The 14083-nt window shown below is 50.7% G+C and overlaps 1 protein-coding gene across 1 annotated transcript in view; it reads right to left on the bottom strand.

Annotated features, from left to right (window-relative positions):
• Positions 1–14083, bottom strand: part of LOC115385642 (EMILIN-1-like) — a 73514-nt gene that overhangs the window by 21486 nt on the left and 37945 nt on the right. Inside the window, exons 11-13 of the mRNA XM_030087710.1 lie at positions 8904–9095; positions 7887–7985; positions 7668–7802 (exon numbers count right to left, since the gene is read on the bottom strand). Coding sequence (XP_029943570.1) covers positions 7668–7802; positions 7887–7985; positions 8904–9095 — 426 coding nt within the window. The remainder of the gene's footprint in view (positions 1–7667; positions 7803–7886; positions 7986–8903; positions 9096–14083) is intronic.

Genomic DNA, 14083 nt, shown 5'->3' on the forward strand with positions numbered 1-14083 from the left:
CATTTCCACACTGTCACAGGGTTTCCACCTGACATAATGCATGACCTCTTGGAAGGTATCATCCCTATTGAGATGTCATTGTGTATTCATGACTTGATCTCCAAGAAATACATCACCCTTGAGTCCTTAAACAGAGTCATAAAACATTTTCCCTACAAATTGACTGACAGGACTGATCAGCATCAGATGATTCCAGCCACATTTGCCTCAAGAGGTACGATTGGCGGTAACGGCCACGAAAACTGGGCACTCACAAGACTTCCTCCACTCATGATTGGTTTTGATGTCCCAGAGAATGATCCAACATGGGAAATTTTAATGCTTTTGAAGGACATCTTAGAACTGTCAGTATCATTAAGACTAACAGAAGATTCTCTTGACTATCTTGATGTCAAGATCTCAGAGCACAGAGGTTTACTTTTAACAGTATTTCCTCACTTCACATTGTGCCCAAAGCACCACTTTGTGGAACATTATCCACAGCTGATGAGGATGTATGGGCCGCTCAGAGATATGTGGACAATGCGCTTTGAAGGAAAGCATAAGTTCTTCAAACAAGTCATTCACAACACAAAAAACTTCAAAAATGTCCCACAAACTCTGGCTGTCCGACATCAGAGAATGATGGCATACCATGTGGACTCCTCCTCATTTTTCAAGCCATAAATTCAAATGGACAAGGTGACACTTTCTTTGGTTTCATCTTTACCTGAGAATATTCAGATTGTGTTGAAAGAAAAGTATGCATCTCAGAACACTGTCCTTGTTGCATCATCTGTGACCATTGATAGCATCAAATACAGTCCAGATATGATTGTGTCTGTTGGTGCTTGTTCATGCCTACCTGAGTTTAGGCAAATTCACAACATCCTTGTCATTAACAGTGATGTTTTGTTTCTGTGCAAACATGTAACATCATGGTATAATGAGCATCTGCGTTCTTATGAGCTCTGCAGTCATGTGTCATCAATGTCACTCAGCATGCTCTGTGACCTGAATGATCCATTTCCCTTGGTGCCCTACAAAATCAGGGGCAGAACATTTGTTACCCTTAGACATTATATTTTGTGCTGATTGGATACTGAAGATTTTGATGTCAGGTGTCAAGGAGTAACTGATTTTTTTTGTTTTTTTAAATCCCCTGTAGAATCACAACCAACAATGGAGATGAGGACTACACTAAGGATAATTGTCCATGACAGCGACATTAGGAAAGTTACCCTCCCTCGGAAACCACAGACACTTGACTCACTTATTGAACAGCTTGAGGAGAAGCTGGGTCTTCTGTACAAATTCTCCCTTCAGTATGAGGATCCTGATTTTAACAATGCCCTGATTAACCTCACAGACATTATGGACCTGCCTGACAAACCAACCTTAATTAGTCCTGCACCAGAGTTTAACCAGTCCTGCACCAGAGTTTAACCAGTCCTGTACCAGAGTTTAACTAGTCCTACACTAGTTAAACTCCAAGATGGCAGACGCTGGCGCGTGTTGGCTGCCGCTCCGTCTGTGATGCCATTAAGTTCTGACACTGTCATCTCTACCCTGGTTCGTGATCACGCTCTATCTGCCTTGTTCTGATGCCTAACAAACCTGGATAAGGACTTTATCACGATCATCAGGATAAACCACTTCCAACAACTGGCTTACCGCTTCTACTCCTGTCCCACACCGGCTCCTGTCCCACCAGCTCCTGTCCGGTGGCTGTTCCACACAGCTATTCCATCTGACGGTGTCTGTCCTGTATTCTATCATCCGGAGTGGTGTCCCTCACTGTCACGTCAATCTGGCCTCTGTCTCACTGATCTAACGATCCCAGTGCGTCCGGTCCGGTGGTAGGACGAGTGCCCCGCTGGTCCCACAGCCCCACAGTGAGACACACTTCCGTGCAGACAGTCCGTCCTCAGACTGGACCCCAGGCTTCGGCCTTCCACCGGACTCCTTGCTGGGCGATGACTTACCGTATTGGCCTGAATATAAGACAATGTTTTTTTCCAGAAGTTGCATCCTCAAAAGTGGGGTGGTGTTATAATCGCAGACTTACGGTAGATGGTCAATATGCATCTGTGCCGCTAGATGGAGCCAAAGAATCACTGACCAGAGAGCGAGTGGAGCGATGAAATGAGGCCAAATGATCTGTTGAAAAATGGCGGATCATCTGGAACAAAGGGCTCAGACTCTGGACAACTGAGCAAACAACAGAGGCGAAGTGATGATACCAACTTTAAACTGATGGTGATCAACGCAGCAGAGTCATCAAACATCTGTCAAGCCTCCAAGAGATAGCTATGGTGCAGCAGAGTGCCTCGTTCGATATTGGAGAACACAGAAAAAATGCCTACAGATGCTAACACGATGAGAAAAGCTTTCTGTGGTCCTGAGAGACGCTTCAGAGAGACTGATAGAAGGGTGAGAGAATACGTCTCTGAAAAACGGAAAGACGAAATGTCCACCACCAGAGCCTGATTCAGCTGAAGGACCTGGAAAGTTATTTACATCATTTATGCAGTTTGGACCCCTTGAGGTTCTTATTTGTTGCTTATTGTTTCTTATTTTGAGAAAGAGAATATATTTTTTATTCAATACTGTTGTAATATTTTTTCATTTTATATCTCGTGAAATGTTATCTCAGTTGTGAGTTTTTGAGTTTATTATAATTGTATAGTAAAAAGTTGTTTTATGAGTGACCTTATTGTCTTCAGCATTTTTTTTTCTTCACAAAATGGTCTTTGAAAAATAGGGGTCGTGTTATAATCGGAGTCGTCTTATATTCTGGCGAATACGGTACATCCTGTGGACTCCTGTCGGCTCTCTCTGCCTCCCTGGATTTAATCATCAGCCTCATCCCGCCAGTATCCAGCTCCACCAGTCTGAAGCTAATGCTAGCTCCCTGCTAGCACCTGCCGCTCGGAGCATGCCGCCGCTGCAGTGCTCCGCCTCTGCGCTCCGTGGGCTCAACAACAGTCGTCGTCCGGCCTGCGCCGCCTCTCTCCAGCACCTCGGACTCCTCCGCAGCTCCCGTCCTCCTCATCGGGGATCTGGACGCTCATTCTCCCACCACATCGCCTCTGAAAACGCCATCCCCTCCATCTGGTCTCACCGTTCAGCCGCTTCTGCATTACGTCATCACAACAATCCTCACGTGAGTCGGACCAAGCTCCGCCCTCTCCCCGGGACCCACAGCACACAACCAGCACACGTCGCCTCAGTCTTTCCCTCCTCTACACCGGCTCACTCCATTCTAAATGAATACATCACTGACAATAAGCTGGATTTTCTCTGTTTGACTGAAACCTGCCACAAACCCATGGACTAGTTCGCACTGAATCAGAGCACACCTCCTGGATTCACCTACATTGAAAACCCCCGTTCAGATGGACGGGGTGGCGGCACTGCAGTAATCTTCAATAAGGACATTAAATTAACTCCCATATCCCTCACAAACACCCACTCCTTGGAACACCCTGCCTTCAGACTGTCCGGTCCCTCTCCACTTCACTGCTGTCATCCACCGTCCCCCAAAGCCCAACACCTCCTTCCTGTCAGAACTCAGACTTTCTGACCCAGTTAAGTTCCATCTCCTCATCCATCCTTCTGCTTAGTGACTTCAGTTTTCATATTGACAATCCAACTCCAAACCTGCTGCTGAACTCCTGGACCTTCTCAGCTGCTTCAATATCACTCAGTATGTAAATCTTCCCACACACAATCACGGCCATATTCTCCATCTCATCTGCTCCACTGGTCCCACTGTAGACCACCTCTCCAGCCACAACCTCAACATATCAGATCACTTCACCATCACATTCAGCAGACACATTCCCCTCACAGCCCCCAAAACAAAATGTGAAATAATCTTCAGAAACCTCAAATCTGTTGCTCTACCTGTACTGTCAGCCCTCCTCACCACCAAACTGACCACCTCCCCTCCACCACCGTCCGACAGCCCTCTGATCTGGTCTCTCATTACAACACTCTCTCCTCCTGCCTCCATGAACTCGCCCCCGCCAACACAAAGACAGTCTCTCTCACCCACACAGCCCCCTGGTACACCCCGGAGCTCCATCACCCTCACAGCCCCCTGGTACACCCCCCAGCTCCATCACCCACACAGCCCCCTGGTACACCCCCGAGCTCCATCACCCTCACAGCCCCCTGGTACACCCCCGAGCTGCTCCATCACCCACACAGCCCCCTGGTACACCCCCGAGCTCCATCACCCACACAGCCCCCTGGTACACCCCCGAGCTCCATCACCCTCACAGCCCCCTGGTACACCCCCGAGCTCCATCACCCACACAGCCCCCTGGTACACCCCCGAGCTCCATCACCCTCACAGCCCCCTGGTACACCCCCCAGCTCCATCACCCACACAGCCCCCTGGTACACCCCCGAGCTCCATCATCCTCACAGCCCCCTGGTACACCCCCGAGCTCCATCACCCACACAGCCCCCTGGTACACCCCTGAGCTCCATCACCCACACAGCCCCCTGGTACACCCCTGAGCTCCATCACCCACACAGCCCCCTGGTACACCCCCGAGCTCCATCACCCACACAGCCCCCTGGTACACCCCCAGCTCCATCACCCTCACAGCCCCTGGTACACCCCCCAGCTCCATCAGATGAAATCCCGTAAGCGCCAGCTTGAGAGACTGTGCAGAAAATCTGGTCTTACTGTACGTTTACAAATCTACACAGAATACATTCAGCAATACAAAGATGCTCTCAACTCTGCTCGGTCCTGTTACTACTCCAACCTCATCCACTCCGGCTCCAGTAACCCCAAGGCTCTCTTCACCACCATCAACACACTTCTCAAGCCCAGTAATAACACTTCATCCTCATTCACCACCGACACATGCAATAGTTTTCAGTCTTTCTTTCAGTCTAAAATTGACACCATTTACAGTTCCATTGACCTCTCTGCCACCCCCACTGCTCCACCTGACTCTCCTCCCCTTGCTTCCTGTCCACAGTTCTCTCACTTCTCACCATTTCCTCTGCTCAGTTAACACAAACTTTATCTGGCATTAAAACTCCAACATGCTCCCTGGACCCCATTCCCTCCTCACTCATTAAAACCTGTCTTCCCATAATCCCTCCACTCATCACTCAAATCATAAACCCCTCACTCTCATCCAGATCTGTCCCACAGTCTCTCCAGCTGGCTGCCATCACTGCCATCCTCAAAAAACCTGGTCTTGACCCCAACAACCCTGCAAACTTCCGGCCCATTTCCAACCTTCCCTTTCTGTCCAAAGTCCACGAACGAGTCATTTCTTCCCAACTCCAAGCCCACCTCAGCTCCAACAGTCCACATGAACCCTTCCAGTCTGGCTTCCGTCCAAAACACAGCACTGAAACAGCTCTATTAAAAACCACCAATGATCTCCTTCTCTCCTCTGACTCCGCCCATCTCAGCATCCTCGTCCTCCTGGACCTCACTGCAGCCTTCCACACCATCAGCCACTCCGTCCTGCTGTCTCGCCTCAAATCCACCCTCATCACCGGCGCTGCTCCGTCCTGGTTCCAGTCATACCTCTCCCATCGTCAACAGTTCATCCACATCGACCGCTGCTCCTCCTCAACAGCCCCCCCCACCCCCCCCCCCCCCCCCCCCCCCCCCCCCCCCCCCCCCCCCGCCACAGGGCGTTCCCCAAGGTTCGGTGCTTGGTCCCCTCCTCTTCATCCTCTACATCCTCCCCCTCGGCAACATCTTCCGTTGTCATGATCTCCGCTTCCACTGCTACGCTGACGACATACAACTCTACATCTCCACCACATCCATACACCCCAACATCCCCCCCCCCCACCTCACCCAGCGCCTCACAGACATCAAAACATGGACGAATCACAACTTTCTCAAACTAAACAGTGACAAAACAGACGTCATCATCATCGGTCCACACAACATCACCAAATCCGCACATTTCACCTTAAATTTTGAGAACTCCACACTCTCTCCATCCCCGCTGATCCGCAACCTCGGTGTTCTCCTGGACCCGCTCTATCATTCCACCCCCACATCAAACACAGAACCTGGACTGCATTCTTCCACCTCAGAAACATAGCTGGACTCCGCCCATCACTCTCCTTCTCTGCTGCTGAAACTTTAATCCAGGCTTTCATCACTTCCAGAATCGACGACTGCAACAGCATTCTCTACGGTACACCATCCAAAACCCTTAATAAACTACAGTACGTTCAAAACTCCGCTGCCCGCCTCCTCACCCACACCTGCTCCGTCAACACATCAGCCCGGTCCTCCACCAGCTCCACCAGCTCCCCGTCCCCCAGCGCTCCACTTCAAACTCCTCCTGATCACCTTCAAAGCTCTCCATCATCTGGCCCCTCGAGACCTCACAGACCTGCTCCACCCTCACACTCCATGTCCTCACCTCCACCCTGCTGTCCCTGCCGGGTGGGACCAGGCTCTGAACCTGGGGAGACAGAGCCTCCTCCATCGCCGCCCCCACCCTCTGGAACTCACTGGCCCCACCTCTCCGTGACTGCTCTGACCCCCACCTTCAAGAAAGAACTCAAAACCCCCCTGTTCAGAACTGCTTTTAATGTTTAATGTTTTTTTTTTTTTTTTTTACTGCTGTTGATTTTATGTTGTTGTTTTTGATTTAATTTGCTGTGTTGTGAAGTGACTTTGAGTACCTTGAAAAGCGCTATACAAATAAAATGTATTATTAAAAAATGGATTATTAGAGTTTAACCAGTCCTCCAGCAGAGTTTAACTAGTCCTGCACCAGAGTTTAACCAAGTCCTAATGCAGAGCTTAACCAGTCCTGTACCAGAGTTTAACCAGTCCTGCACCAGAGTTTAACCAGTCCTGCAGCAGAGTTTAACTCGTCCTCCAGCAGAGTTTAACTAGTCCTGCAGCAGACTTCAACTAGTCCTCCAGCAGAGTTTAACTAGTTCTGCACCAGAGTTTAACCAGTCCTGCACCAGAGTTTAACCAGTCCTGTAACAGAGTTTAACTAGTGTTACACTAGAGTTTAACCAGTCCTTCAGTAGAGTTTAACCAGTCCTGCACCAGAGATTAACCAAGTCCTAGTGCAGAGCTTAACCAGTTCTGTACCAGAGTTTAACCAGTCCTGCAGCAGAGTTTAACTCATCCTCCACCAGAGTTTAACCAGTCCTGCAGCAGTTTAACTAGTCCTACAGCAGACTTCAACTAGTCCTCCAGCAGAGTTTAACCAGTCCTGCACCAGAGCTTAACTAGTCCTGTATCAGAGTTTAACCAGTCCTGCACCGGAGCTTAACCAGTCCTGTATCAGAGTTTAACCAAGTCCTAGAGCAGAGTTTAACCAGTCCTGCACCAGAGTTTAACCAGTCCTGCACCAGAGTTTAACCAGTCCTGCACCAGAGTTTAACCAGTCCTGTACCAGAGTTTAACCAGTGGCAGCAGAGTTGTGTCCGTGCACTGGTGGTGTACGGATGGCAGCGGCCCGGGACCAGCGGGGGCCAGCGGGGGCCCGGGGCCAGTGGGGTCAGATGGGGCCAGCGGGGGCCAGCGGGGGCCAGCGGGGGCCAGTGGGGGCCAGTGGGGTCAGATGGGGCCAGTGGGGGCCAGTGGGGGCCCGGGGCCAGTGGGGTCAGATGGGGCCAGTGGGGGCCAGCGGGGGCCATCGGGGGCCCGGGGCCAGCAGTACCTGTCCTCTGGTCGTAGAAGCCTCCCTGGTTGACGAAGGTCTTGTCGAAGACAATGGTTCCGGCTCGGTCCATCGGCACCGTGAGCGCCGCCGAGAAGGACAGTCTGGGTACATGAGCATCCACACCAGGAGGTCCTGGAACAGAACACACCATGTCCATCACCAGAGCTCACCCAACCGTGTGTGTGTGTGTGTGTGTGTGTGTGGTGTTAGTCTTGCCAGGAAGTCCTTGGGGTCCACTTTCTCCTTGAATTCCAGGAGGCCCTGGGGGGCCACTGAAGCCTCTCTCTCCAGGAGGCCCTTGAGGTCCTGGTTGGCCTGAGTAATGATGAAACCAGGAAGAGACAGGAAGGGACAGGAAGGGACAGGAAGGGATATTGAGGGACTGGATGAGACTGGATGAGGATTAGCAGTGTTTCCAGCAGACCCACTGATCCATTGACAATCTGCATCATGCAGCGTCTTCCTGCAGCTGCTGGAAGTCCAGAGTTTCTGCCCAATCAGCTCCTCACTGTGGCAGTGGGCGGAGCCACTGTGCCCCGCCCACCTTTTTGATCCAGCACCGATCGCTGTATTGATCCAGCTGATCGCTGTATTGATCCAGCTGATCACTGATCACTGTATTGATCCAGCTGATCGCTGTATTGATCCAGCTGATCACTGATCACTGTATTGATCCAGCTGATCACTGTATTGATCCAGCTGATGGTGGAGGTGGGGTAATGGTGTGGGGAGTATTTTCCTGCCACTCTTTGAGCATGGTTGCAACGCCACAGCCTACCTGGGTCTTGTTGTGGACCATGTCTGTCCCTTTATGACTACAGTGGACCACCTTCTGAACGCACCATGTCATAAAGCGTTCACTGGACTTAAATGGCCTCCAGTCACCAGATCTCCATCCAGCAGACCTCCGGGACGTGGTGGACTGGGACAATGTCCTCATGGATCTGCAGCAACTGCATGATGCTCTCATGTCAATATGGACCAAATTCTCTGAGGAACGTTTCCAGAACCTTGTTGAATCTATGCCACCAAGGATTAGGGTAGTTCTGAAGGCCAAAGGGGGTCCAACCTGGTACCAGCAAGGTGTACCTAATAAAGTGGCCGGTGAGTGTACGTGTATGATAGGTAGAGTGAGAAGTGGTGAAGAAGACAGAAACAGGAGGAGGGCTCGACTGAAAGACACACTGATGTCCAGAGTGAGGACATGGACCAGCAACTGGAGGTTTTTCTCACCAGGCTGCTCCTGACCCCTGAGGCCCCGCAGGTCTCTGAGGACCTGGCTCAGACTGGAGTTGAGGTTCTTCATCCTGCCAATGACGTCGTCCTGCTGCTTCTGGAGGCCGTGCAGGATCTCATCATGATGGGCCATCGTCTCATTGACCCCAGAGACACATGTCCAGAGACCGGACATGTGGCGACTGAGCCCTGAAAGCACAAAGCAGCCATGTCTGAACCAGATCCAGACCCAGCGGAACCCCGAAGAGGACGCTGACCATGGACGGCATGGACGGGCGTCCTCCCAAAAGGACGACATGTCAGAGAGCAGCTCCTCAGGTCTCTGAGGGAACGTTGAGGTTCAGGTCTTTCTCTCTGCAGCAGCAGTCCTCAGTGTTTCCATCTGCTGGATCTCTGATCAGTAATGTCCCCTCATCCCCATGAGACGCTGCTCAGAGAGCTCTGCCCCCGGCCGGAGCCCCACCCCACCCAGCACCACGTCCCAGAGACCCGCCCCGCCCGGCATCATGTCCCGGAGTCCTGCCCCACCCAGCACCCCACCCGGCACCACATCCTGGAGCCCCGCCCCATCCGGCTTCATGTCCCGGAGTCCCGCCCCACTCGGCACCACATCCTGGAGTACCGCCCCGCCCTGCACCGTGTCCCGGTGTTGAGCACCGGTCGGCTGCGAGGCTCCGCTCCGCCTGCTGGTGTTTCAGATGAACTGGTGTTAACTGGTGGCCAGCAGATGTTGAAACCCGACTGAACTTTGTAGAGGTTCTAGTGAAGCCGGTTTTCTACAGTTCCAGTAAATCTATCAGTTCAGAGTCTTTAGTGAGTCTGATTCTAACATGTTGCTTCCATCATGTTTACAGGAATCCGTCACTCGTTACCACGGGAACCAGTTAATCCAGAACACCGGGCAGGCTGCTGGTAGTCTACCACTGAGCTCTTTCAACACCTGGTTCCATCTCTCCTCTCCAGTGTTTGTTCTCTCAGGGTTTTTATGAAAACATGTTTCTCAGCACCGTCCACCTCTTCTGCCTGTTGTTGATTTTCCTGCTTCCTGTTTACTGCTTCCTGATTCCTGTTTATTGCTTCCTGCTTCCTGTTTCCTGTCACATCATCCCATCACTATGTTTTAGGGAATGCGTTTCTCAGTCTTTGCTCGCCATTTTGTGCTCGTGTGCTACGTTGGCCAACATCCTGTGCCATCCTGGGGGTCAAGCCCCCCCGTCCTGAACCGAGGGATGCCCCTGTCTGTCAACACTCTGTCGTCCCTAATCACTGAGCAGAGGATCATGGGTAGCAGCTTGACTTTTGGTTCCTTCAGAGTTATCACACAGGGGCGTTAGGGAGTTTTCTGAGGGAATGCCCCCTTTTCATTTTGGACTACCGCGATCCCTCAAGCGGCCACAGGGAGGCAGGCTTCGGGGTGCCCGTTTTAAGATGGGCTACCCCGCCGGGCTCTGCCCAGGGACCACCCCCTTCAATTAGGGGCACTTTCGGTTCAGTTCGGGGAAAAGTTTCCCGAATCGACCGGGGTCGCCAGAGGGGCTAGTTTTCTTCATTTCGGGAGACTGTTGATTCAGTTTGGGGCCCGGGGGCCCCGAAACGACCCAGTACACCAGAAGGGGCTACTGTTCTCCATTTCTGGGGACCTTCAGTTCAGTTTGGGAGCCAGACACCCCGTAACAACCCGGGTGGCACCATCCAAGGAAGACAGCAGCAGCGTGGCATCCGGTGAAGCAGATCGATTGGCAAACACGACCCGCCATCGGAGGGCACCCGCCGGCCAGCATTCAGGCGGGCGGTTCCTCCGGCCTGTGGGTTTTGCCTCCAATCGGTCCCCCCTCAGCGGAGGGGCTGCCGGGTGGATGCCCATGTGTTACGTGCAGTATGAATAAATCTGACTTGGTTAACCCCGCGTGTCTCCTGTTGTTCTCTTACTCTGAGGAGTACGCGCTCATGCAACACGATATATGCATGTGTTGTTTGTAATTGATTTCTCTTGTCTTTCCAGAAATGACGAAGACCAAGGGACAGGGGTGTGCCCCATTTGTGGGAAGTACCTGAAAGCTGTGGCGAAGCACCTGCAGCAGATCCATCACATCCCAAACCCCAATGAACAGAATATCCTAAATAACCTGGCCACCGGCCGAATTCTCCTCGGGGGTGGGATATGTCCCCTCCTGTTATGCAACTCGCAGGTGTTGCACCTGGAGAAGCACCTGCGTGGACACAAAGATGTCACGGACAAACGGGTGGAACTGGAGATAAAAAATCTCAAAAAGACTATGGCCATCAGACAGTTGGCGGAGCTCCGTGCGTTGAACCAATAGTGCTCTGCAGAGCACTGGGGTGACCATCGTGTACAGGGAATTCAAAAAGATGTACTGGGAGGGAGGTCGGACGGTCTTGGGGCACCAGACCCTGGTGAAGCAGACAAAGCAGGCCAAACTGGTGTCTAAGGAGTCCCTGGTGACCTGCCAGAAGTTGGCCAGGGAAAAAATCCTGTCACTCCTCGATAATTGTGTAAAGACTCACGGTGTATTTCAGCTGTGTTATCCATTCGGAGTCCTTCTCACTCATTCGTTCTCCCCCTCCGATTTGTCTCAAAGGACCTTCCTAACGCCTTGCCAAAGGACCCCAAGACCAGGTGTAGGTTCTTTGGCTACATGGCGGCCTACCTCTCCTCAATCTACGGCCACAGGACCGGCGTCCTGACAAATGCCTTGGTTCCACCTTCCCTACTTTACTCGACTCCACCCCCATGCACTCAACTCGACTCTACTCAGTTTGGTTGCATCCCTACTTCCTTGTTTGTCTCCATAGAAATCCGTCAGTGGGCGGGGAAATTAAACTGTAAACATTCAGCTGCTCCGCGGATGTCGACAAGCTAAACGACACAGAGGCTGTCATGTTTCTTTTTGCGGTTTTGTCGCTTTTTGTTGTAAGAAGAGAGTCATAAAATGTTACAAACAGCGAGAAATAAAGTGAAAGAAAAGTAGGGAAGAGTTTGAGAGGCCCTGCAGCCAAATCAGGCCCAAGCTGAGACGTGAAGAGCTGTGAGGAGATGACAGCTCCAGGTGAGTTACCAATGTAACTGCAGTTATTAAGAGAAGTTTGTGCTTTAAATTGTTTTGAGTTATTCTAATGATCAGGTTGCCATTTTCTGACAGTCCTTCAGGCAGTACAGTCAGTGATTAGCATTAGCTTCAGTAATCAAAGAGCATTTCTGTTCTGTCTGTTGTCAGCAGCTCAGAGGAGTTTTAAATGCCAGCATCAAATTTCAGATGCACGGCTGATTATCTATTTTTTCACATAACAAATCCAGGAAAAGTAATAAAAATTGAACAATTAAATTAATAGCCCATCTTCAATGGTTAGGATTGCTGTTACATTAGAGGATCCAGGTTCTCAATACCTTTCCCTACATCGACTAGTCATTAAGCTATACGCAGGCTGGAACAAACAAAGATGACTATTGATATTTTAAAAGAATGAAAAACACTAACCATTGGGGGACTGTTCATGTCTTGCCTGGTGACGTTTTAAGGTGTTAAGGAGATTGTCATTTTAAATTTCATTATTTTAGATATTTGTGGACGTTAGTTGTAGTATCAATAGTAGTAGTCATGATACTCAAATTAATATCTATTGAAAAGTCCTAATGGCATCTTTATTTTTATGTAAATTCATTGCATATACTGTTTCTTTCAGAGGTTCTGTCCTATCAGGACCGGCTGGACCAGGCCTGTCTCTGGACTCACACCTGAGATGCAGTGGTGGATGAAATGGTTCCAGCTTCTCAGCTGAGCGGTGGAAGGATGTTCCTGGTTCAGCAGTGCCGGAGCCCACAGGTGGGGTGGTACAAGATGGGAGGTCCAGGATGTTCTGATGCTCCCTCTGATCATTCACTATTAAGGACAACTGAGTTTTGAACAGATTGTTACTGTAATCAGTTAAACCAGTGTTGATCAATTGTAAAGATGTAAAAACTGTTTTGTACTGCAGCATTAAAGTGGACCTATTAAGCTATTTTTCAGTCATGTCATATAGGTCACAGACACCTAAAAACATAGTATATAAGTTTTTTGCCCCAAATTTGTCCTATGTTCAGAGTTTGAGCGGTCTAAAAAGTGGCTCTGAGGAGCCCTCTTCAGAACAGCCTGTTTTTGACAGCCTATTTTCCGTGATGAACTTGAACGCATCTGCCCACGCCCACCTCGTAAATTTACTGTCGTTAAGAAAGCACCTTACTGGAAGTTACACCGGAATTTTCAAAATAAAACACAATGCACGACCTCACGGACGTAAAATTTTTCCTATATGCTGTTATTCCGCCGCCTCGGGAGGAGAGAATCAGCTGAACAGGGTCCAGACAGCAGCAACGTGGAAATTACCGTTTTTATATAGAATGAACAATACAAAAGGAACTATTGGATAAAGAAAAGCTCTCATTTGAGATCAAAACATAAACCATGAACTCATCCTTGCTGGAAGTCTATAAATCACAGATCAATGTGGCTGGACGAGCAGAGCGACCTTACGGGAGCGAAATGAGGTGTTTTTTTTTAAATTTTCTGTTTATATCATGTGTTGTTGGTGTGATATGGAGAGCAGAGAGCCTCTCAGAGGAGCAGCCCTCTTCATCCGGACGGCGCTGCCGGTGTGTGTTGACTTTGCACCCGGTGCGCAGTGCGCCTCCGCTGGGCTCCGGAGCTTCGCAGCGTCCCGGCGAGGAGAGGAGCGGCCCGGCGTCTCCGCCGGCTTCGGGACCAGCTTCCGTGGAGCAGCTCCGGGCCGTTTACCCAATCGGCCCCAACTCGGCCCTGGAAGTCAGACGCCCGGGCGCCGTCACAGCCGCGGCCGACTCAAAGAGCCTCTCTGCTGGGGAGAGGAGCTCCGCTACGTTCCCATCGAGCTAACTGTGGCTAAGTTAGCAAAAACTGTCAGCTCGTCAGCTGACCCACCTGAAGACGGTGGAGGAGCTGACTTTATGAAAACACTGGCGATGGATGAGAAAATACAGCCGAAATGAGCGACCTATCCGGGGGCGGCCAAAGGCTGGATCCTCTTCCGGGGGAGAGTGGCATTCCTCTTCATGACGTCGAGAAGAGGAAGATTTCAGAACCGCGTGTTTGAGTGTATATTTTCTTAAAAGTGGAGTGCACAATTGAGGGAGGTGACTGAAT

This window comes from Salarias fasciatus, unplaced genomic scaffold (genome assembly GCF_902148845.1).
Source record: "Salarias fasciatus unplaced genomic scaffold, fSalaFa1.1, whole genome shotgun sequence".
Classification (NCBI taxonomy): Eukaryota; Metazoa; Chordata; class Actinopteri; order Blenniiformes; family Blenniidae; genus Salarias; species Salarias fasciatus.